Source organism: Stomoxys calcitrans, chromosome 1 (genome assembly GCF_963082655.1).
Source record: "Stomoxys calcitrans chromosome 1, idStoCalc2.1, whole genome shotgun sequence".
Taxonomy (NCBI): domain Eukaryota; kingdom Metazoa; phylum Arthropoda; class Insecta; order Diptera; family Muscidae; genus Stomoxys; species Stomoxys calcitrans.
In genome coordinates this window covers 75,977,255-76,003,758 of record NC_081552.1, presented here as the reverse complement: position 1 = coordinate 76,003,758, position 26,504 = coordinate 75,977,255, and the positions used below count along the sequence as shown (strand labels likewise).

The window sequence follows — 26,504 nt, the reverse complement described above, 5'->3', positions numbered from 1 at the left end:
AACACAATATCCATCTTCGACCCTTCAAAGTAGCCCATAAAACCTTAATTTTTTTTATCCGATTTCTCTGAAATTTGAAACACTGAATTGCTTTAAGCCTCCCGACTTCGGAACCAAGCATGGTTCAGATCAGACTATACTTAGACATAGCTGTCATATAGACCGATCCGCCGGTTGAGGGTCTGAAGCCCATAAAAGCATTATTTATTATCCGATTTCGCTGAAATTTGAAAAAATTAAGTTGCTTTAAGCCTCCCGACTTTCGACCCAAATATGGTTCAGGTAGGGCTATATTTAGATATAGCCGTCATATACACCGATCTGTCCGATTTCGGTGAAATTTTAAATAGTGTTTTAAGCTTCCCGACATCTGTCTCAAATATGGTTCAGATCGGACTATATTTAGATATAGCTATCATATAGACCGATCTGCCGATAAAGGGTCTGAAGTCCATTAACGCTTTATTTATTATTAATAGTGAATTGTTTTAAGCCTCCCGAAATATGTCTCAAATATGGTTCAGGCCGGACAATATTTAGATATAGCTGACATATACACCAATCTGCCTATTAAGGGCATGAAGCCCATAAAAGCTTTATTTATTACCCGATTTCGTTGAAATTTTAAATAGTGAGTTGTTTTGAGACGAGATAATATCGATGTCGTTGGAACAGGCGAGTAGCATATGTTATCTTATGAGTGAGATTTCACTTCCTGAAAACTCGCTTGGAACGGTCCAGAAAGGTTCTTTCCTATTTTAAATTGCCGAAGGTGTATCGGCGAGCATCATTCTGCAGGGTCTTATCAATTCTGTAGGAATATCAAACTCAGATATGACTTGAAATACGTTTGATAGGGCTATAGAAGGCGGCTTTATAAATTTGCAGACGACGAGTAGTAGGTAGGTGTTGAGATTTCCTCCTGGTTTTTTCCAGGATTTGGCGCAGTGGAAATATCTGGTCTATGGTGGATTTACCAAGTCAAAAGCCGTTTTTTAACACAAACCTAGACAATTGGAGCAACAGCGAGAGCCATAGTCTAGCGTACGAAGCCATTGGCACAACTTCCGAAAGATGCACAGAAACATGTGTATGCCATGGAAGTAATGTAGTTAGGTAGAAAGAAAGTCTGCCACTACAAAACATGCATTGGAAAAAGCTAGCAGAGGTGTTTTCGCAATGAATTCTATATAAGTACACCCTACCAACGTTCGGCCCTTGAAGCGTTCACATCGAGAGTCCGAAGATGACTTTCCTTAACCAAGAGGTCGAAACGCATCACACTATGGTTGGTGTTGTTGTATCTTCTGGCTTTATTTTTCCATTGCATAGAAAAAAATCGTCGATCATTAAGCTCGTCCCGAAAGCGACTACCTCATCTCGACATGAGATAGTACTTGGAGTGTTTGAGAGAAAAAATCCTTCGTAAAATATATGGATCAGTCTGCGTTAATGGAAAATTTAGGCGTGCATTAATGAAAAATATAGCTGTATGACGACGATAGCATAGTTAAGCGCATCAAAATACAACGGTTGCGTCGGCTAGGTCATGTTGTCAGATGGATGAAGAAGCTCCAGCAAAGAAGTCTTCTGAAGGCGACCATAATAGAATACGCAAAAGGGGCAGACCAAAACTCCGATGGAGTGACCAAGTGGAGAACTATATCTCGAAACTGGGTGTCAGAGATTGGATGATGAAGCGCAGAAGATCGAAGCGCGGCTAGAGTAATGGCCAATTAAAGTAAGTAAATAAGCCGCATTGGTAAAACCCAATTATTTCGTTTACTTTAGACTTTACGCTTTAACACAGTACGCTCGATAGTATCTTTTATGCGATGCGGAGGAGAGTTATTTCTCTGTACATACCACATACCGTCTTTTGTCCTTTCTTGTGTACGGAACATTGTATGCTGAGGTTCCAATCGTCGGCTAAGCGTTGTTCTTCTGTACGTTCTGGTGCATACGCCCTATCAACTCATAAATACTCAGAGATTTTAGCATTTGTATAAAATTTTCCTTACGCATTAGTATTTTCATCAGCCAGTACACGACATCAATCCTTCTCTTTCGCATATTCTAAAGTAATCTGCAGTATCTACTTTTTACTTTGGTGTTAGAATCTCTTCAGAATGCCAAGTTACTGCTGCTCCAAACAGGCACCGTGATCCTAAATTGTTAGCCCATTTACAGCGTCAAAGTCATCTCAACTGATATCTCCTATTTCTCTTCTTTTTTGAACGGCTAAAGCCAAGTCCATTATCTTACTCCACTTCGCAAAAAAAAGGAAAATTACACTTCCTCAGGACCTTGGATGTGATCCTGAGTCAGGAGCGACGGCGAAGAGGCTAATGAGTTGGCCAGGTTTGGGTCGTGGATGAACTCTGGGGGTGTGACACCGATGGTGAACCCTCCTTTGAGTTGGCTGTTCTGGATGATGGACTCCTACTATGACGAGCGTTCTGACTCGGCGTGAGTACATCGATCGTTCTTGAGTTGGGGATTTTTACAGGGTCGATGGGTATGAGCAGGAGTTGGAGACGGTTGTACATCTGCTGTGCCAGTGCCCCGCGATGACGGGGAGAATGCGTAGAACTCTTTTTACTGAGCTCTCTGCAGTATCTCGACATCCGAGTCATTCTGGAATTCTGCAAGGATTTGGGATGACTGTCGGGGCGGCCCTCTAGTCGGTCAGCCTTCTTCGATCTGTATGCCGGCTTTTTTAGTTTCTATTCATCTCTCTTCTCTCCTATTTCTTTTCTTTCTAGGACGAATACATTGGACCAGAGGTTATTGTTGTTGTAGCCATATTTTCATGTGGAGGTGGCGATCCTCGTCAAGCTCCAGTTGGTGAGCAAGCTCGTTCGTCGGTGCCGCCCCACCTTATACGCTCTATACCGCTGATTGTCCGCGACTGCCGTTGCAGCTACTCCCAATAGAGCATTCCACTATCCGCAACCTATAGATGCGTTCGGTAGCGCGCAGCTAAGCTTCTCGTGATAGCAATGAACACCACACAGATCGGACCTCAATGTTCCGGCCTGTGTGGCGCTCACAGCTATCCCCTCCTGGTTTGGACCTAGCCGAAGGAAATTAATTTATAAAAAAAATTAAATAGCAAAATATTTGTCTGGAACGAATTTTATGAACCCACCAAAAGAATCGCATTTGTTAAGTTCTTTGAACGGTTTTTGTTAATGGAGTGACAACAAAATTCGGATCGAAATTTTGCATTTTGGTCTGGCAGCTCAAGATGTCAAATCGGCAGATTGATTTGTATGGGCTATTACCATACTTTACATGGCTGTTGGAATCATAATTGAAGTCGTGCCAGATTTCAGCCAAATCACTCGGAGACCTTAGGTTCATTGTGTTTAGCCTAGAAGAGAGAACAGAAGTCGAAAAAAAGGAGATCCACCACAGTAAGTTGTCATCAGTGTGAAGAAAAATGAAGGGAAGGGAAGAAAGGGGACTGTAATATATTGATTACTGCAGGTGGAATTTTTCGAATTTAATTAAAAGCGTTGCATTACACGTAGAGGAGACATTTTTTCATTACCTTGAAACCGGGGTTAAAGGATGTCTCAACTTTTCTTATTGAACCATGTTGTTGTAGCAGTGTGTTGTACACTGAGGCGGCAGCCCTTGCCGATGAAAGACTCCATCGCGTCTATCCGGCTGCCATGGGATTCGTTGTTGTCATGTATCATGTGTTCATCTGGGCTGGGCTTCACTATAGCTTTTAACCCAAATGTCTTGTGCTGATAAATTCAAATCAAAATTCCTTACCTTACACAAAGAAAAAACTTAAAGTTATAATGGATCATAAAGACTTTATTCCTTAATCTTTATTAAAAAAAAAAAACAAATATAAATGCATTAATGTTAATTTTTTTTTACAATGTCTTAATGAAAAACAGAAAATTATTTAGAGATAACTACAAATTACACCACAAAAGGCCTTATAAACTTTGGTTGCTTAAGCCTAGTACTGACTTCGGCTTGTCGCCCAAAGACACTAAACAATGGTGGCGATTCCACATGTCGAACTGGGTCACAAACAACTCTGCTTCAATGTTGTGGCTATTGTTGTGTGCCGTTGTATAATTTCTGTTTGTGCTCTGTCGTTCAATACAATGCGGCATATTTCGCAATCAACTCGTAGACAATTTTCATGCGAATGAAGTCGGTACTAGGCTTTAGATATTAAATTAAAATTTAATATTATTTAAAAAAATATATAGATTTAATTTTAAACATGCATAAATAAAATGACTTAAATACGTGTGTTGTTTTGTCTGTTTTGCAACAATGTCTTATTATTGAATGACAGGTTTTGGAACATGCAGTTTGTATATAAATATATTTTCTATTTTAGTTCTTACATTGCTATTTATTTTTATTTCTCTTTTGGAATGGTCCTTGTTGTAGTTTCTTAAACTTTTTATATTTTTGATTCTGGTCGTAGGAAATTCGTTTAAAAATATTTTTCAATAGAACATAAAATCGATCATGCTTTTTGCGCGGCTTTCAGGCGGGTAGGAGAAAAGGAACCCCAAAAGAAATTTCAACATTTAATTATATTTAAAGCAAATAAATAAGTTAAAGGACTAAAGATAAATAAGTTCTACTAGCTTCCAAGTAATTTAAACAATCAAAAAGAAACATAAAAAGAAAAGTTATTCTAATTGTATTTAAAAATTTAAAATTCTTTTTTGTTTTACTTTTAAACAAAGTGAAATCAAGTTTTGAAGCCTTATTTTATTACAAAAACAAAATTGTATTATTATTATTATTGTTGTTGTTACATTGCCTGTGAGAAGGTTATACAATTACAAAAAATATGCAATAATGTCCTATATCATTGCACATATCCTACGTTACTTTAAAAGACACACTCATACACATGTAACAAATTTCTTGGCATACATGTTTTGCATGTTCTAAGTTCTTTGACAAATACAAAGGGTTTTTGGTAGGAGGGAAATCTGGTATGGTGCTTAATAATTGTGTGTTTAAAAAATATGCCGTCATTAGGTCTGTTCGCGTAATATTCCAAAAAAATAATTGCTGATAAAATTTACAGGGAAGTAAAAATGATTTGCAGAAGCGTACAACCGTAGATAAAACAAAATGGATGGTATCAACTCCCAAAACGCCTTGTACAACTGAGATAGTCAGCAACTACATCTACTTCGGCACCGCCTTAACCGAAACGAATAACACCAGTTTTGAAATAAAGCGAAGAATAATAATGGCAAGCAGATATGCTTCATTGCATTGAGTAGGCAGTTTAGAAACAAGGCTATCTCTCGGCAGACGAAGATCACACTGATACTACCCGTCTTGCTATATGGTTGCGAGCCATGGAAAGTAGGAGTGTTTGAGAGAAAGATTCTTCGTAAAATTTATGGACAAGTTTGCATTGATGGAGAGTGTCGGCGTCGTATGAACCACAAACTGTATGACGACGCGTGCATAGTAAAACGTATCGGAATACAACGGTTGCATTGGCTACGTCATGTTGTCAGAATGAATGAAGAAGCTCCAGCGAAGAAGTTCGTTGAAGGCTGTAGGTGAACAAGCTCGTTCCGGTCCAAAGGACCGATCGCTGCGGGAACAAGGTGGCCATTGGTTATTTAAAGGCTTCAATAACTTCCAAAACCTTGTCACATCGAGCATCATAGGCACTCAGTATATGAGCAAGAGCCGGTGCCGCCCGGCCTCCCACTGAGACTCTCCCCTGATTGTCCGCGACTGCCATTGCAGCTACTCCTTATTGAGCATTCCAATATCCGCAACCTGTGGACGCGCCCGATAGCTTGCAGCTAAACTTCTTGTGACATTGGACCTCAATGTTCCAGCCTGTGTGGTGCTCACAACTATTTCGTGCCAAGCTTTAGAAGCCCGAACTTTAGATCTTTGACGTTGCGCTAGATCTAAGGGGTTATACCCGGCACGGGATAACTGTGAGCACCACACTGGGTGAATCTTTGACCTCTGATCTGTGTGCTGTTCATCGTTATCACGAAAAGCTTAGCAGCTAGACGCGTCCACAGCTTGCTAATAGTTGGCTTCCCATTGCATGAAATGAAACGAATGCTCCATGTGGAGTAAAGTAATTGCTGTCGCGGACAATCAGCGGTGTCGGATTAAGACTCAGTGAATGAATGTTCGATATGACAAGGTGAATAACCAACGACTATAGTGTTCCCACGGCGATCGGTCGTATGGACCGTAACAAGCTTGCTCACCTATAGAAGCTTGACAAGGATTATCACTTCCACATGCAAATATGGCTACCACAACAGCGCAGAGGGAGGCGGAGTGGTGCTGGACCTTTTTGTATCACTACCACGCAATTGTACCGAGAAGACACAGGCTTATGGATGAACACCTCTTTCCGTGATTGCATTCCCTTTCGAAATTCTGGACTGCTGTTGAAGTTGCTTTCTCCTTTCCTTTTTTCATTGTACTGATCAACACTGTACTATGCTGGGCCTATGCGTTCATTTTTCGCCTTCTTTTTATATCCACCACCATAGGCTTTATATACATTTAGTCATTCACGAATATTGCATGTCGTGACACAAGCCCTTATATGGCGACTATATTAGTTTAAGGACTAATTTGGATTATACTTGGCATGGAAGTCGGAAGTCAAACAAGTTAAAAAGGCATTATGTTCGGCGGGGCCGAACTTTGGATAGCCACCACCTCGGGTATATATGTAAACCCCCTTTCGTCACAATCCGGTGAATATTGTATAACTTGTGCTCCCAAATTCGGCACGGACATAGAGTGGTCCAACAAATATAAGTCACTGTTCAATTTTGTAGAACAAAATTTTGGTCTTTTTGGCAGCGATATCCAAATATAAACCGATCTGAACCATAAAGGTCCGTGTCCGTGTCGAAAAGCCTAACATAGGCCACTGCGTCAAATTTCAACCAAATCGGATAATAAATGCGCTCAAGAGTTCTTTCTATTTGACATCTATAACCAAGTCTGGACCGATGTGGACCAAATTAAACAAGGATATGATAATCATCATATTTTATTATAACTTCACTACTATATACGTAGTTATATCTTAATGGAGGCTGGTCTCGATCATATACAAGTAACATTTTCCATAATAATAAACCTGCTTTTTATGGGATTAAGACCCTTAATTCATAGATCGGTCTTTATGGCAGCTATGTTTATATGGTCTGATTTGACCCATATTTGGAGCGGATGTCACGAGGCCTAAAACTACTCATTGTTTCAAATTTCAGCGAAATTAGACAAAACATAAAGCTTTTATGGGCTTCAGACCCTTTATCAGGAAATCGGTCTATAAGGCAGCTATATCCAAATATAGTTCGATCTAACCATATTTAAGTCATGTATTGGGAGTCCTAAAACTATTCACTGTTTCGAATTTCAGCGAAATCGGATAAAAAATAAACCATTTCTGGGCATTAGACCCTTTATCGTGAGATCGGTCTATATGGCAGCTATATCCAAATATAGTCCTTTGGGCCGAATTTCTGCCAAATCGGACGAAAATTGAAGCATCTAGGGGCCCAAGAAGTCAAATCGGGAGATCGGTTTATATAGGGGCTATATCAGTTTATAGGCCGATTCGGATCATACTTATCACGGATGTGACAAGCATGAAGTCTTTTTTTACGTAGGATGAACTATTAATCAATTTTCTTAATTATATAACAATAAATTATTTTATAAAGGCTAAAAAAATTTTAAATATTTTAAAGAATCATTTTCAGAAAAATCATTCAATAATAGGAGTATTGATATCCATACCCCAATACTTTAAAAGCATATGACACACAAGTTGAAAATTCATTTATAAAAACTTAAATTATTTCTGTCCCTAGAGTAATAAGCTTTTTTTGATGTCTTCGGCACGTCTTCGATGCATGGAGTCTCAAAAAGATCATGGCATTTCGTTACTGGGTGATCCTGGGATAGCTTCAAACGTATTTTGTGCCTGGCTTTACGCATTGCTTTCTATAGATCTTCGATTCTGTTAACAAAATTTCAGAGTCTTGTTAGAGTACCAATTTCAGAAGCATATTCTATGGTGTGCATAATGTAACAATACTTGCTCCAACGTTGTCTTATATTTCATTATTGGTCCTGTACCGTTGAACAAAATGCTCCAACGAATCAATTCTCCATGTTTGACTGCCTTTTTTTGTAAATCGTGATTTATATTATGTACTAGCTGAGCCGGGCCCGTTCCGCTGCGCCTTCTTTTACTTTATATGGAGCAAAATTTTCATTTGAATATTTATTTTCGACAATTAACGAGGTTTTAGTGAAATACCATGCTACGAAAATAGTATATCGCTTGACTAAAAGTTTAACAATTTAAGAGCCTTTATCTGAATCCCATATGATCTTTATTGGTCAACGAATTTAAGTTTGGATGTAAGGTGTACTCCATTCTTAAAATATTTTATTTCAGCCTGATATTCTCATGATGTCTGATTTAGATGGATTTTCGGGGGTGAGGTGGTGCCCCAGACTTTCGGCCGTGAAAAATATCAGCATCGTGCTCTTCTCTCAAATGCCACTTACTTAAACCCCATATTGCCATTGGTTTAAGGGGAGTTTACAGGATGTTATGGTGGTAGGACGTCCCCTAGACAGTTGGTGCCGAATGTTGATATTAGATTCATGGTCTACTCCCAAATACCATCATTTGAGCACCATTTTTCCATAGTCGGCAAACATGATCGGTTTGGGGGTGTTTTGGGCGATGGGCGGCCACTCAATGACTTGCATTTGAAAATATATATCAGATACATGTTCTACTCTAAAATACCTTTTGTTTGAGCTTCATATTGCAATGGTCGGCAAATACTTGCAATTTGGGTGGTGTTATGGGGGTGGGAAAACCAAGCCAGCCATCCCGTTGGCTTCCTGTTCCCGTTGGAACAGGAATGGAGGAAGCGCGCACGGCCCTGAGTCTTCATGGAGGACTGTGACTTCCAAAAGGAGGCCACAGCCATCACGGAAGTTTAAGATGTTCGCTGAGAATCGTAAGGAGCCGCCCCCTTACGCCAGAGTGGCAAGGAAGCAAAACAGAAATGAGCTGACTTATGCAGTCATCAATATCGGCTGTGCATCCGGTAGGATTCCACCAGATCATATTCCCAAGTGGAGGATCTGGTTAACGATCGGATTGTTGAACATGTATGTAACTCTGTAGAGGGTCCACCCATACAAATGATGAGCTGCGAGTTTAGAGGGGCATCTTTACGCTGCGTTTTGCGTCGGCGGAACGTATTGATACCGTCAAAGAGCTCGTCAGAGGTATTCCCGCTCTCTGGGAGGGCGCAAAGCTCGACCTGGTGAGAAAGATGGGTATCCCCCAGCTCACAAAGGCTATGGTCTTCATTAAGGGATGGGGCAGTACATTTGCGACGGCACACATGTTGGGATTCTTGGGCAAGCAAAACGAAGGTTTGGTCGCAGAGAAGTGGGAGGTCTTCCACAGGGAGGAGAAGGAGGAGGGACTCTCTTTGTGGTTGGCATTGATCAAGTCTCCGTGACAAGTTTGGCTAAGACTAAAGGAATGGCGCACTACGGGAGCAAAGCTGTCTTTTTCAAGATTGGGAAAACTTTTTCATTCTGCGACATCAGGCCATGCAGTGGCAGGTGACTTAACACCGCCCAACAAACAGGGGGCCGACAACGATACAATCACGGCATCTCTCAATATTAGAAAGACTAGGAGAAGCAAAGATCCTAATACTAAAATATCAGGCAGTGCAGTGGCGAAAGACACAACAAAGCCTAACAAACAGGAACCCGACGACGGACCCATCACCGATTTAATGATTCCGATTACTGGGATAGGTAAAGACTCAATGCAACCCAACGAACAGGGAGCCGATGATGGTACCATCACCAACTCCCAAGAAGCCCATTTACTTAAGATTTGGAAGGCTAAGATAGGCAAAGATCCTAGTATTGAAACATCAGGCAGTACAGGGAATGGAAACCCAATACAGCTTAACGAACCAACTTTATAAAGAGTCGGAAAACTAGACTAGGCAAATAATCTAAAACGATGACATCAGGCAGTGCCGTGACAGGAAAGTCAATGCAGTCTAAAGATCAGGGAGCAGACGATGAGATCATCACCTACTCCCAAGATGCCCATTTACTATAGGATCAATGATTGAGGTAATCCAGATAAATCTCCACCGGAGCGAGACTGCTACACACGCTCTGATGGAGAAAATCAGCAAGGGCAAGATTCATATTTCCTTAATTCAGGAGCCATGTACGACCCGGAACAAAGTTTTTGGACTGAACCATATCAACTACCAATTATTCTATGCTAACACTGGTACTCGGCTGAGGACCTGCGTTATTTGTCATAAAAATTTGAATTATATATTTTCCCCAGAGTTGTCAACGTCGGATGCAACAGTGGTGAGGCAGGGAGACGGTGGAGCATACCTGGCATCACTTTATCTGCCTTTTGACTCTCCGACACCACCACCCACGTTGGAGCTGCAACTGCTGGTGAGGAAAGCAAAACAGACAGGAAACGAGGTACTAATAGGGTGCGATGCGAACTCTCACCACATTTCGTGGGGTAGTACCAACACTAATAAGCTGGGCCAAGCCCTGGCAGGGCTTGACCTAATAACACTTAATATTGGTAACACCGCTACCTTTGTTAATAGGAATAGGGAGGAGGTATTAGATGTGACGATATGTTCGGAAAATCTAATCGATGAGGTTCAGGATTGGAGGGTCTCCATGGAACATTCTCTCTCTCTGACTATCGCTACATTAGATTTAGAATAGCACGGCCAGCGCCGAATCGGATAAGCTTCCGGAATAAGTTGAAAACCAACTACACAAAATTCGAAAGGCTACTCAGAAGAAGACTTGGACAAGATAATTTAAATTGTCGAAGCATACAATACATTGACGAAAATGTCAGCAGGATTACGACTGCACTGGTAGGGTCCTTCGAAGAAAGATAGAAGATAACAGAGCACGTCGTAAAAAGGCGGAAGTTTATTGGGATGTGTATTACACACGGCTCAAGGACTACCTTTTCTGTGAACGGGTCGATAGCATTAATGACGCCGCCAAGATAAAAAAGTTTCTCTCAAAAACCCATGTCCAAACTGAAACTTAAGTAGAAGACATGGGAGTGAGAGCAGAGACAACGGAGGACATGTTGAGGCTTTTGATGAAACCCCATTTTCCACAGGATACGATGGGACTGACGGAGACACCGGAGTCTTGGAATAATGACGTAGATAGAAGGTTTATAATAACGAAATTTATGGTGAAGGAATCCTTGAGGAGCTTCAAACCCGGACCTGATGGAATTTTTCTGGCGTAACTACAGAAAGAGGCAGACTATCTGGCGCTATCAGCGTGCCTAGGAATTGCATATACTCCGAGGCAAACGTGGTTTTTATACCCAAGCCCGGCAAGGCAAGTTATCCGACACCAAAGGCCTACAGACCTATAAGCCTTACGTTCTTTCTACTCAAAACCATGGAACGTATTGTGGACACTATGATAAAGAGTAGGACACCCAGCAAAGTGCTCAAATACAAACAGCATGCCTATGTCAAGGGAAGGTCGGTGGAGACTGCCCTACACGGGGTTGTGCATAAAATAGATGAATCCTTCGATGCCAAAACGTTCACACTGGCGGTATGCATTGACATCGAGGGGCTTTTAACAATGTGCGGACCGACAAATTGATCCAATCCTTAGACCAGTACCGGGTAGACCCGGTCCTTAGAGAATGGATAAACCATATGCATAGGAACAGGTGGATAGATTGTGTGTCCCATGGCATAAATATAAGGGAGAAAGTAGCACAGGGCACGCCATAGGGGGGCATTTTATCGCCACTTCTATGGGTGACCACCATAAATGACCTACTACGGATGCTGACTGAGGAGGGATTTGAACTCTTCTGCTACGCAGACGATGTTATAATACTGCTAAGAGGTAAGGATCCGAACGAGCTATGCAGAAGGGCCGACAGGGTCTTGCATATGGCATATGACTGGGCTAGACCCAAAGGTCTCAACGTTAACCCAGAGAAGACTGAAATATGCCTGTTCACGAGCAAGACGAAGGTGGACAAATTTAACGCACCACATTTACTCAATAAGACGATTTTTATTTCTGACAAGGTCAAATACTTAGGTGTGATCTTGGACAGGAAACTGAATTGGAAGTGTCACATTCAGGAGCGTACGGAGAAGGCTCACAGATGTTGGGCACTATGTAGACGGGCCGTAGTAGGCTCGAAATAGGGCCTGAATCCTAGGATAGTCCACTGGCTCTACAGGAGCGTGATAAGACCAATACTTACTTACGCCTCAGTAGTTTGGTGGATTGCTATGGAGGAAAAGTGTAACATAAGGACCATACAACAGGTTCAGAGAAAATATTGTCTTGGCATAGGCGGAGCGATGAGAACCACGCCCACTAGGGCACTGGAGACAATTCTAGATATCCAACCCATTGACATACAGATTAAGTGTTAGACTATGAGACTTAAGGCGATGGGAGAATGGATTGAGGATGGGAGCAGCTCATACCATCGCGGTATAATCGAGGCGACATTGAGAACCCAAGTTCTGAGATCTGTTTTAGACTGCCTGCCCATAATACGGTCCTGCAGGCGGAGATCCGGGCGTGAGGTGGTGTGGTGCTAACACGAGGACGTCGAGTGTGAACATCTTTACAGACAGTAAAATTGCAATAAGGGCAATAACAACCAGGACGGTAAGTTCACGAACAGTCTTGCAGGGTAAGAAGGAGATTAACGCCTGGATGGCAAAATCCGCATCGTTTGGGTCCCGAGTTATAATGAAGCAAGTGGAAATGATAGGGCAGACGATTTGGCGGTAAAGGCCGTCAATTAACTTGGTTAACCCGAAACCTTTCGGGTCGACGCAGTCCGAGTTAAGGAAGTGGGCGACGAATGCGAATGCAACATTGTGGAACAGCGAAACGGTCGGTAGGACGGCGAAAATCCTATGGGGGATCCAGATCGTGAGAAGACGAGGCTATTACTGAAAGGAAGTAAGAAGGAGGTCAGTATAGCTATTGGTATCATAACGGGACACATAGGACTACGAGCTCACTTATGTAAAATCGTTGCGGCAAGTTTTAGTATGTGTAGGGCATTAGGGGAAGATGATGAGACATTGGATCAATTCCGTTGTCATTTCCCGGCTTTCGCGTGTAACAGATACCGGCACTTAGGTGGAGACACAATACCAGACACGAACCAACTTAGGGGAGTGGAGTGGAGTGGACCAGTCCGTTCTACGGGCTTTTCGGCAGCATTATGTTCAGCAGCCGTCCCAACTACCATGAAAAGAGGCTGCCGCCCGGAAATGTCGATTAGATCTTCAAGTTCTAGCTCCATAAAAGTAGGCATTTAGATAAAGCGGCGCATAAGACAGACCACCACAGCTTTCATGACGACGAAGGAGAAGCAAACCTCTATATTATGATTCAGCCTCCTTAGCTTCTTTTGGCAAGGGTAAACGTCAAAATGCAGGATGTGTGCCCCGCATACAGCCAACACGACACAATTAATCTATTTATCTGTCCACCAGACAACTCTGGAAGCATCAATGATTGTTTGGATGAAGACGAAAGGTTGTTATCACAACACAGAAATATGGTGACAAGCTGTAGGCCATAATTTTGCATTATTAAAATACAAAAATTAAAACAAACATTACAAAAGGAATACTAAACATGTTGGTAATTTTTTTTAGCAGCCGTTATAACTTATTTTTGTTTTTTCCCAAAAAATAATAGTCAAATGTTTAGCCAAAATAAAACAGCTGAGGCAAAACAGCTGTTTTCGAAAATTCGAAATTCGCTCTCCCAGATTTTTTCGCTCCCCATTCAATCAAAATAGGAGGATTTTATTGAGGGAGTTTTCAGAATTGGGCTGATTATGTGATGGCACCTTTAGCATATAATGTCAAGCCCGGCACAGGATGGCTGTGAGCACCTCACAGGCTGGAACATTGATGTCCGATCTGTATGGTGTTCATTGCTTAGCTGCGAGCTACCGGACGCGTCCACAGGTTACGTGGAATAGTGGAATGCTCCATACGGAGTAGCTGCAACGGCAGTCGCAGACAATCAGCGGTATCGAGCGGAGAGTCTCAGTGGGAGGACGGGCGGAACCGGCTCTTGCACAAATACTGAGTATCTATGATGCTCGATGTGACAAGACGAGCTATTTAACTCGCCTTTAAGTAACCAATATGCACACTGTTCCCGTGGCGACCGGAACGAGCTTGCTCACCTACAGGAGCTTGACGAGAATCGCCACCTCCACATAAAAATGTGGCTACAACAACCACACAATGTCCAAAATAATTTAAAATTTTGCAATTTTAAAAGTTAAAATTGTTCTGGCAAGACCAATCTGCGCTTCCTAGGTTTAAAAGTAAATAATGGGTTGCCCAAAAAGTAATTGCGGTTTTTCATATAGTCGGCGTTGACAAATCTTTTCACAGCTTGTGACTCTGTAATTGCATTCTTTCTTCTGTCAGTTATCAGCTGTCACTTTTAGCTTGCTTTAGAAAAAAAGTGTAAAAAAGTATATTTGATTAAAGTTCATTCTAAGTTTTATTAAAAATGCATTTACTTTCTTTTAAAAAATCCGCAATTACTTTTTGGGCAACTCAATATAATTGATAGATTTGAATATATATGAAAAGGTCCTTTCGGCTGCTACAAAACCCTTCGTATGAGTCATGAATAAATTGGATCATGAGGTGTATGCTTATTACTACATCTTCTGTTCTAAACAATTTTCAACAACAATCACAACACAGAGAAAATCGTAACAATAGATAGTAGGTAGCAAAGGAACATAATGATATTTTAACTAAGATTGACAAAGAAATAGACGACGATATAGACATATTTTTTAAATTTTTTGCTTTTAACTCTAGTATAGTCATAACTAAGAACAAACAAACACATACGAAATAATGCAGTCCATCTACGTTACATATTCTTGATCGTTAAGCATTTGCATGGCATCTGTAGGCGCTAAATACTTAACAGTGCCTAAAATCGATAATGGGAGAGAAAGAGAGAAGATTATACGGTTAGTGGTATGATTTAAAAAAAATTATATAAAATACAAAGCAAGAAGAGAAATGGAGACAAAAAAATACTTATTCATAAGCTAGAAATAAAAACATTTTTTTAAGAAATTTTTTGTTTTTCGATTTTTATTTGAACAAAAGTTAAAGTTGTACTATTAAAATTTATTATAAAAAAAATGGAACATGTGGTAAGTTACAGTAACCATGTCACCATGTGCTCCTTAGCGCCTTACTTAGCGATAAAGCACTGAAAAAACGTGGTAAATATATAAAGTGGTATAAATCAAGTCTATAAAACTGCACCTACCGATTTAGTTGTTCTACAAAAACGATGTAAATGTAAATAAAACAAATAATAGAAGCTTTAAAATGTAGGTCCACCAACTGGACCACCAACCAGGAAAATTTATGTAAAGTGCCCTTGTTCACTTAAAAAACCGAGTCCTTGGTAGTTAAATATGCATAAAAAATCATTTACACCAAAAATTATTTACCAGAGATATGCAAAGTAAACGAAAAATGCGAAATGTTGGGGAATTCTGACTGTTTATATACAAACGGTTGGTAGTTATGTTCCAGGTTATAAGCCTGTCATTGGGATGAGTTCACCTCCCCATAATTTTCTCTATTGACCGATCAATTGACTTCATAACCTCTGATCGCCGGACGTATATCCATCAAAAGATCAAAAGGCGATGGCGATGTGCTTGTTGCTGACAAAAATTCTGAGACAGCAGATCGATTTTATACCACCCGGTCGCAAACGTCGAGTAAGGCCCAATTTCCAAGCGTAAGCAGCGAAACTCGCAGACGAGTGTGATGGGTTTCGTCCCTATTATCATTGTGACCTTAGTCTCAGGAAACTGACTAACAGGATGACCAACGAACTTAAGCCGAGCATCAGCATTAATTTCATAGATTGCATAGCTCGATGACTGCTTGCATGCCATCACCGCACACATTTGCCTTGGTCCTCGTGGTACTGGAGCTATTATCTAAAGCTTTCGACACGTTCAGCCATGCCTAACTATTTGAGAACATCCCATGGCAGCCGGTTTTACGTACTGGATTGTTCAACAAAAAGAACAACATCGCCAAAACGTCCCTTCAGTCAGACCTAAATTCCTGGGTCGCGAATTAATGAACATAAGCTGAACAGCAGCGTGGATTTCGTACATTGCTTAGCACGGCGACTGCTTTACATGCCATCACCGCAAACATTTGCCGTGGCTTCAATCACCCCAGGCCATGTGATGGGATGGTCCTCGTGGCACTGGACCTATCGAAAGCGTTCGACACGATCAGCAATGCCTAACTATTTGTGGAAATCGCCGCCAACACGTCCCTCCAGTCAGTCCTGATGAGTCGAAGGCGATCTTCAAATATTTCAAAATATTTGATTGGTGTAACATTTGACAGCTCTTTCACGTCCTCCGCACATGTCACTGCAATTTGTAACAAGGTCAGGTGTAGAAATAAGGTCATCAAGTCTTTTTGGCTACAAACAAAGCAACTGGCCGGTCAGTCAGGCAGTTGAGCGACACACTGTGAAATAACATTCAAATCTGTCAGAACGCTGCCTCCTTTGGGAGACAAAGATCTTGACCGTGTGAAGACACAACTACATGCTGACTAAGCAGTATCTACTGGGCTGCTATCGCAGAGACTATCCCAATCACCAGCTTGTGGATAGGCATCCTCACAGAGATATCAGTTAGGATCTACATGTTCTAGAGCGTGATGTTCAGCGCTACAAGAGCTAACGTCTAGATAAGGCAGCAGTCATGGCGGGTCTAGACAACATTCAAGGAGGCCACCGCAGCGCAAAGGCTAGCATGTCCGATAATGACGCTTAACGCCTGAGTTCAAACTCTGGCGAGAATTTAAAAAAAAAAATTGCGCGGTGGTTTTCCCCTCCTAATGCTGGCGACATTTGTGAGGTACTATGACAAGTAAATACTTCTTCCCAAAGATGTGTCGCAATGCGGCACGTCGCTCGGACTGGGAGGAATATTCAAGGGCAATTTCCATTTGCAGACAACATTAATGCAGACACGGTAGCAGATAACTATGGTGGATAACTACCGAGTGAATGTGTTCCTTGGAAAGCAAAGCTCAGCTGGGAGCTATCGAGCGTTTCCGCAGGTTGCGGATAGTGGAATTCTTCGTATAAGAAGTAGCTGCAATTGCAGTCGCGGACAATCAGCGATATCGATATGACACGGTGAGTTATTGGCGTCTTTTAATAACCTATGTCCGTAATGTTCCCGCGGAGATGGGTCCTATGGACTGTACCGAGTTTGCTCACCTACAGGAGCTTCCTAATGCTGGCAACATTTGTGAGATACTATGCCATGTAAAACTTCTCTCCAAAGAGGTGACACACTACGGCACGCCGTTCGGACTCGGCTACAAAAAGGAGGCCCTTATCATTGAGCTTAAAAACTTGAATCGGACTGCACTCATTGATATGTGAGAAGTTTGCCCCTGTTCCTTAGTGGAATGTTCATGGGCAAAATTTGCAATTTTTATCTGCATTACAGGAGCTTGACGAAGATCGCTGAAAAATTTTCTGATGTTCTCACCAGGATTTAAACCCAGGATATGCTAACTTCTGCGCTACGGAAAAATGTGGCTACAACAACAACAACATAAGACTGGTTCTGGCTTCTTTGTACTGCGCTCTTAATACTGAAAAAATTTGAGTCAGAAATTTCGTGCTACTTACAAAATCTCAAGTTGTTCTCCATTCCACGTCCCTAAGTCGGTTCAAGTCTGCTAATGTGACACCGCCTAAGTGTCACAGTCTGTTAGCCGCGAAAGCCGGGCAATAATATAGAAAATGCTCCAACGTCTCATTATCGTCCACACGCCTGCTGGGCCGTATAATGGCCAGGCAGTCGAAAACAGATTTCAGAGTTCCGCTAATCCAAGACTGTACCGCTGGCAGCTGTGCCTCGCACTTGACCTCAAATGTCATTTTAGGTATCCGATCCGAAACCTCTTCCATTCAATCCAGGGTTCCTAAATTTTATCTCTCTTCGTCTTATTCTTGAACAGGCAGATTTCAGTCTGCCTGTCAGCTATGCGTAGCTGATTCAGATCCGTGCCCCTTAGAATTAAAAAAATTGTCTTGCCACACTCAACGCCTTTATTTGTGTTTCACCCTAATCTGGACTCTTTGAAAATGTAAACTTTCCTCCGCCCTATTTTTAGGTCAATATGCATGTGTGGTCGATCATGTATTGCAACCCAAATTCAGTGACATTCCTGCATTTCCATTCCTGCATTGAATTGTATAATTTTTTTTTACAATTTACTGTTGATGTAAAAACTGATATTGAGAAACAATTTTACCCAACTACAGTTGAGTTGCAATCCATAATCGACCCAATAATATCTTGTGCTCGTTAATTGTTATTCAGTTTTATTGGAAACGTAAGTGAGTGCAAAAAAAAAAAAAATATTAAATAATTACAAAAGTTTAGAAATAAATCGTATTTAAATTGTTTGTAAAGAGTATTTTATAAATTCAACATAGACAGAACACTTTCATGCGTCTTTATGGTTATTAAAAAAAAAACTATTGTTATTGTCATTAATTTATGCATGTTTATTATAAATAAACACTGCATGCCTTTTGTGAAAGTGGCATATAAATTCGGATTAAAAATATTTTTTGAAATTTCAAATAAAAAATTTTGTGGGTGGTTTTATAAGCAAACTAATTGTGTCTGATTATTATGGCACAGCCATAAAGATTTTTAATGCACCTTTTGAAAGGTGCAACAACATTGTCTCTAATCTCAGTTTTATCTTCAATGCTTTGTTTGCTTATCTCAAGTTTTTGTGGGGGTTCGTATAAAAAACCGTCTACTTAACATTATTGATAGAAAGTGTAGTGATAAGGTAAAAAGTTAAGTACATAAAGGGTACACTCAGCCTCTTCATAGAACTTTAAGCTCAACGGCAACGGCCTTGTGGAAAATATAACTAAAAAAGTATGAGCTAACCAAAACCAAGAGTAAAAATTATAGTTTAAAATTATTGGTCCTTATTAGAGATAGGACTGCTTGTTGTCGTTTCATCTTCGGTAATCGCATGATTTTCAAGAGCCTTAGCTGCTCCACCACCACCCTCTACTACCTCTTCAGCTTTAAGACTATTATTATCGCCCCTTTGTATCTGTGAGGTTCGCTTACCATTCTCAGCTTCCGAACTAGATTGATGGCGTTGCAAATACATTTGCACGCATACATGTACAATAAAGGCCACAAAGGCCGCCACACCGAATATTTCAAAGGTATGACCACCACCTATGGCATCGAATAGATAGCCAGCAATAAGGCTGCCAACCGAAACGCCAATGCCTTCGAAGATGGCACCCACCAAGCCCTTGAAAGAGAGGAGAAAATAAGAAAACGCAAGAACCTTAATCATATGGACGTCGACGTGTTAATTCTACTCACCTGCATGGTTGATTCCGTACCCGGTGGTGCTACAATGCTAGCATATGAAGCCATTGTGGCATAAAACAAACCAAACGTAATGCCATTTAGCAGCTCTATGGGCAGCACATACCAAGGATCCTGCAGCATTGAGTACAATATGAAACGTACTCCAAATCCAAACAGCACCACACTCATGGCATTGATGTGACCGATTTTCTTCAATATCCATCCGGAGAAAAAGAAAAATGGCAATTCACCACAAAAGCATTGTATGGTCATGACGAAACCCTGCAAAGTTTTCATGTAGCTCGCGTCACAACCCCCCAATGACTCCAGGTGTACAAAGAGGAAATTCCATATTAAAGCAGTACCCAAACCGATAAATATACACCATATGAAGAAGATCAAACATCGAACTGATAAAAACATTTGTCCCACATCTTTGAGGATATTGGGTGATAAGTGGGTCTGTGTGTGCTACAATGTAAAGAAGGCAGAAGAAATTGATTTATATAAAAATAAAGTACACAAAATCGAATATAGTAAGACCCCTCGCCACTTATAAGGTGCGAACTGTGACTCCTTTTCATAAACCGGCTATTCAGAGCTATTCCAACCACCATCTTCCTGGTATCAGCATTGATCAAAATTTAAAAGGTGTTCCCAGCAATGTTCCCAGCTAAATATCAACAATAAATGATTTAAGGCAGCGATGTGACTAGATGTGTGAAATACTCTCATGAAGTATTTTTAATTCTCCCAATATGTAAAAATTAATGTTTTGAACTGAATGATCAGTGTTTTGCAAACCTTCCAAGCGTTTAATCAATAAAAATCACTGTTTTTAAAATAAAAACAGAAAAACGATGCGTATACCTCAGCGCATGTCCATTCGTTGCTGTCTCATCAACGACTGAAACGTGTAAGTTGCCAGCAATGCTACCGTAAAGGGCTGGGCATCGCTGATTTAAGGACAAATATAGCGAACAGACCGATACACTGTAATAAGGTGTAAAACAACGGAAAGAAAAAGAAAGCAGGAGGACGAAGAAAAACAACGCACAAGACAAAAAATTGAGGAACCAGGCGGACTTTCACTGTGAGGGCATCGTCCAGTCGCCCAATTCAGACCTCTACAGAACTCCAGAATGACGAAACCACTCAGTGCCCTGAGGGAATCCACGGAAAATGGTGTTCATCCATTACTTTTAAGTTTCTCATCGCAATTCGAGGCAGTGATGCATAAGGAATGTCGGGGATATGTTATGTTAGATTAGGTTAAAGTGGGAGAGGCACATCCCTGAAAAAATGGACCTCCCCCGTTAAACCAGAGTGGTTCCAGCTCAATTACGTTCCGGCAGATGTAGCCTCCTCAACTACTACAGAGCAAGGGTTGATGCCGACGTGCAAGATGTATGTCTCGATTGTAACCAGGGACCGCACGATACACGTCACCTGTTTAACTGCCCAGCCAGACCCGCTCTACTCAGACCTAGATCCCTGTGGACGTACCCCATCTTAGTCGCAGAGTTCCTGGGACTTGACACTCAACAAAATCAAGCAGACGAAAGATAGAACACAACAAACTGCTACAACAACAACATCCCGGAGTGCCTTCGGTCTTTACCGGGATTGAAAAGAATCCCAGATCCTGGTTCCGCTCGGTTTGTCAGAACCGCCTCCATCATCATTCGGTGTTAGTGAGGTGTAACCGGTGCGTAGAGTGGGTGCATTTCCGATCTTGCTCTGGCCTCCACATGGAATGAATGGGGATACCACTCAGGTCCGGTACTGCCGAGATAGAGCTATATAAGGGGTAGATTCCCCCGGCTGGTAGTTGTGTTTCAGATAATGCTCAAGTTTACAGACCCTACAATAGTGGCTTACTGTCTGGCCATTATCGCCTGGTTCTGAGCGACTTTAACGCGCATTACGTCTCATAGCATTCTCCTCTAGGAAACGACCAGTGGGGCATAACTTTAACTTTGGCAGAGCAAATCGAAGGATCCACATTCTGCACGGGGAATGAGGATACCCCTACTAGAATTACGAGGAGGAGGTACGTAACTCGACAGACACTTTCATTGCATCTCGTGATTGACGTATCCTTTCACGCCGTCATTTCTTTGGGATCAGACCACCTCCCCATAATACTCACCATCGACCGACCACCCGACTTTATCGCCGGACATTTATCAATTCGAAGAAGGCCACTTGGCTTCAGTGAACTGATTCCGAGACATCATTAACGCAGCAGTCGTTCGCTTTATAAAGGTCGAAAGATGGGATGACGGGATCTCAGTCACTGTGACTGATCGTATCTGCGATCTCCGAGCCGATGGACAGCCATCACAATTTACCGTGGACGAAGTATCAGATGTCCGAGGCGTTGGGTGACGACAGAATCTCTACACTGATTCTAAAGACACTGCATCTACCTGGAGTCGAGTACCTGACAACTGCCCTCAAACTGTCTATAAATACTCTTAAAGTTTCCAACAGCCGGGACAGCATAGATTTTGAGGACTACACAGCACAACAACAGCTTTGTATGCCACCACCGCACACATTTGCAGTGGCTTCAATCAGCCTAGTCCATGTGATAGGACGGTTCTCGTAGCATTGGATATTTCGAAAGCATTCGACATGGTCAGGCATGCCAAACTATTTGAGGACATCGTCAACACGTCCCTCCAGCCACGCCTGAACTGCTCGCCAGTCATTTGTGGAATTCAGGAATAAGAAGTCGAATCACCTTAGAGTGGGTGTGTGGGGTGATATCTCCTATACTGTCTAGCCACTACCTTCTATCCATTCCACCCTCTCCAGACGGCATAGAGATCGTAGACCCCCCACTCATTGGTGACATCTGCAGTTAAACACAAACCTCAACGAACTTGCCGCTTATTTCGCTGCAAGAGATTCGAAGATATCTGCCACCAAAACTTCAGCCACGTTGTTCACCACAACTACGCGTGAGATGAATAATGAGCTGAATTTGATAGCCGATGGATAAACGATTCCGACCATCAAGTGTCCCAAAATACTTAGTGTCAGCTCTTACACATGCCCCCACATGTAAGTTGACCGGTCTGTGGTAAGCTATGCAGTGTGGTCTCGTCATCAATGTGACACACGGCAGAATAATATTCAGATCTGTCAGAATGCCGCTCTTCAAGATGTGACGAGCTGCCTCCTCTGTTCTTACGTGCCCCACCTCCATCAGGAGACAAATATACTACCCGTGTCCGACCTTGGCAGTTATAGCAGGGACCACTCAAATCATCATCTTGTGGGTAGGTATCCAAAGCCCAGACTCTTAGGTGGATCTAGAGCGAGAGGTTCAGCGCTACAAGAGAGAACCTCCAGATCAATCGGCATATTAAGCAGGCCTGGCATATTAAGCAACCGGGTGAATGTTGTCCTTGGAGAACGACTGGCACCCATCGCACCTGAAGAAATTGACCGACAAACCAGAGTAGTTCTGACTCAATAACGATCCGGCGGATGCAGCCGCCCGATTGCAACCCGATTGTGATCTGGGATCACACGACACCTGTTTAACTGTCCAGCCAGACCAACTTGATTCAGACCCAGATACTTCTGGACACACCCCACCTTAGTCAAAGGGTTCCTGGATCTGGATTTTCAGAACCAAGTAGACGAAAGATAGAACACAACACACTGTTACAACAACAACGTGTAATCCGAACATGCTACCAACTCAGCTACCGGGGCGACGTTACATCGGGAATACTTCTCTCATATCAATGAGTGCCGTCCGATTATAGTTTAAACTCAATTGTTAGGAGCCTCCTTTTTATTGACGAGTCCGCACGGCGTGTAGCAAGTTGTTGCTGTTGTGGTTGTTGTTGTTGTTGTAGCAGTTTATTGTGTACTATCTTTCGTCTGCTTGATTCTGTTGAGTGTCAAGACCCAGGAACTCCGCGACTAAGATGGGGTGCGTCCACAAGGATCTGGGTCTGAGTCGAGTGGGTCTGGCCGGGCAGTTAAACAGGTGACGTGTATCGTGCGGTCCCTGGTTACAATCGGGACATACATCTTGCACGTCAGCATCAATCCTAGCTCTGTGGGAATTGAGGCGGCTGCATCTGCCGGAACGTAATTGAGCCAGAACCACTCTGGTTTGCCGGGGGAGGTCGATTTCTTCGGGTGCAATGGGTGGCGGTCGTTCTCCAAGGACTACATTCACCCGGTAGCCAATTAACGCGTCTGCTACCGTGTCTGCATGAATGTCGTTCAGCCCCGCTTGAATGCCGCTTGATCTAGAGGTTCTCTCTTGTAGCGCTGGACCTCACGCTCTAGATCGTGTAGATCTACCTTAAGGCTTCTGGGCGGTGGGTATCTATCCACAAGATGATGATTTGGATGATTTCTGCGATAACAGCCCAAAAGGTATTGCTTAGACAGCATGTAGTTATGTCTTCGCACTGGTAGGATCTTTGTCTCCTGATGGAGGTGGTCCACATGAGAACTGAGGAGACAGCCCGTCGCAGTTCGGAGGAGGGCATTCTGACAGATCTGAATATTATTTCACTGCGTGTCATAAAGTTGACGTGACCACACTGGCGCTGCATAACTTACCACAGACCGGCCAATTGCTTTGTACGTGGTCAACAAGGTTTCTTTGTCTGCACCCCAAGTGTTGCCAGCGAGTGACTTGAGGACCTTGTTTCTACTTTTGACTTTATTGCAGATTGCTGTGGCATGTGGGGAGAAAGTGTAGGAGTTGTCAAATGTGACGCCAAGTATTTTGGGACACTTGATGGTCGGAATCATTTCTCCATCGACCATCATAGTCAGCTCAGTATTCACCTCACCTCATTTGTAGTGAAGTGTGGCTGAAGATTTGGTGGCGGATATCTTCAGATTTCTTGAAGCGAAATATGAGGCAAGCTCGTTGAAGTAGACGTTCAACCTATCGCAGATGTCATCAATGGGGGGGGGCCTGATGCCATGATCGTACAATCGTCCGCATATGATACGATCTCTATGCCGTCTGGAGGAGGTGGGATGGAGGATAGGTAGAGGTTAAACAGAGCCTGAGATATCACCCCACCTTGGGGAACTCCCTGTTTCACTCTACGGTGTTTTGACTTCTTAATTCCACAAATGACTGGCGGCCACACAGATAATTCGCGACCCAACGTTTTAGGCCTGGCTGGAGGGACGTGTTGGCGATGTCCTCAAATAATTTGGCATGGCTGACCGTGTCGAATGCCTTCGATAGGTCCAGTGCCACGAGGACCGTCCTATCACATGGCCTGGGTTGATTGAAGCCACGGCAAATGTGTGTGGTGATGGCATGCAAAGCTGTTGTTGTGCTGTGCAGTCTCCGAAATCCGTGTTGATGCTCGGCGAATGGAAATTCTCCTACGAGGCTCGAGAGGAGTAATGCCTCAAGCGTTTTAGCCACTGGTGAGAGAAGGGAGATCGGTCTGTACGACTCCCCCAAGCTCGGGTCTTTACCAGGCTTCAGTAGCGGGATCACTCTGCCCATTTTCCAGACATCGGGAACTATAAGAGTGTTCAATGACAGGTTAAGGACAGTGGTAAGGTACTAAACTCCAGGTAAATCCAGATTCTTCAGCATCAATGTAGAGATTCCGTCGTTCCCAACGCCTTGGAAGATTTGGCGCCACGGATGACATTCGTAACTTCGCCCACGGTAAATTGTGATGGCTGTTCATCGGCTCGGAGACCACGAATACGGCGAATGGCTCTCCTCCTTGCCCTGTCTCTCTCGGGATGCACAATAAATTGACGGTTGGAAAACCTGGCGCATCTCTTCGGATCAGTCACTGTTATCTCGCCAAAAGTGACTGAGGTCCTGTCGTCCCGTCTACCGGGGTTCGAGAGAGACTTAACAGTGGCCCACAGTTTGCCTGCACCGGTGCTTAAGTTACATTGCTCCAAGTGTTCCAGCCACAAATTCCGCTTATGTTCGTTGACTACCCTGTTTATTTCCAGATTCAGCTCGCTGATTCTGGGGTTAGCGGGGTCCATAGCACGAATCATATCACGCTCGTCTGCGAGTACCACTGCTTGCGCCGGGAAATTGGGTCGCACTTGCGGTATTCGACCGGCTGGTATAAAGCGAGCGGCTGCTGCGTTGATGATGTCACGGAATTTCCTCTCGGCCACAAGCACATCAGAGGGGGGTGGCAGTTCATTGAAGCGGCGATTGGTATACTCTCTGAAGCCAGTCCAATTGGCCTTCTTGTAATTCATGAACGTCCGGCGCTCAGAGGTTATGAAGTCGGGTGGTCGGTCATGGTGAGGATTATGGGGAGGTGGTCTGACCCCAAAGAGATGACGGCTTGCCAGGATATGTCACACAGGAGATCAGGGGATGCAATTGAGATGTCTGGCGAGCTGCTGCACCTCCTCGTAATCCTAGTGGGGGCATCCTCATTCACCGTGCAAAACGTGGAGCTATCTATCTGCTCTGCCAAAGCTATGCCACGCTGGTCGTTACCTAGGGGAGAATGCCATGACGAGTGATGTGCATTAAAATCCCCCAGAACCAGAGGACTATGGCCAGATACCAACCCACTTATGTCGGGGTTATAGGCCTGGCCATTAATCGGGACACAGCTACCAACCGGCGGTATATACACGTTGTATATCTCTATCTCGGCAGTACCAGACCTGACTGCTACCCCCATACATTCCATGTATGGGTCACTAGCGTCAAGCGCAGGCGAGATAGGTCTATACTGCACGGAATGGTGTATAACGAAGGCCAATCCCCCACCTCCATTCCTTGAGCGATCCTTACGTAGCACATTGTAGCCGTGACAACTGTGCAAGCTGCAGGTGTTAGTCAGCTTTGTCTCCTGGATCGCTGCGACCGATATGCTCTTCCGACTCA

At 42.9% G+C, this 26,504-nt stretch overlaps 2 protein-coding genes across 5 annotated transcripts in view; one reads left to right on the top strand and one right to left on the bottom strand.

Annotated features, from left to right (window-relative positions):
• The window catches only part of LOC106082933 (biogenesis of lysosome-related organelles complex 1 subunit 6), a 58,018-nt gene extending 54,268 nt beyond the window's left edge, over positions 1 to 3,750 (top strand). Inside the window, exon 6 of the mRNA XM_059362441.1 lies at positions 2,766 to 3,750. The gene's annotated coding sequence lies outside the window, so the exon portion shown is untranslated. The remainder of the gene's footprint in view (positions 1 to 2,765) is intronic.
• A 60-nt stretch (positions 3,751 to 3,810) lies between these two features.
• Positions 3,811 to 26,504, bottom strand: part of LOC106094442 (major facilitator superfamily domain-containing protein 6-A) — a 118,436-nt gene continuing 95,742 nt past the window's right edge. For 3 of the 4 annotated variants that reach the window (XM_059362409.1, XM_059362403.1, XM_059362406.1), the window contains 2 exons: positions 19,628 to 20,086; positions 15,252 to 19,553 (listed from right to left, as the gene is read on the bottom strand). In XM_059362409.1, coding sequence (XP_059218392.1) covers positions 19,203 to 19,553; positions 19,628 to 20,086 — 810 coding nt within the window. In that variant the 3' untranslated portion in view covers positions 15,252 to 19,202. Of the gene's footprint in view, positions 15,118 to 15,251; positions 19,554 to 19,627; positions 20,087 to 26,504 lie in introns of those variants that run through there. The other variant, XM_059362413.1, reaches the window with a different exon arrangement.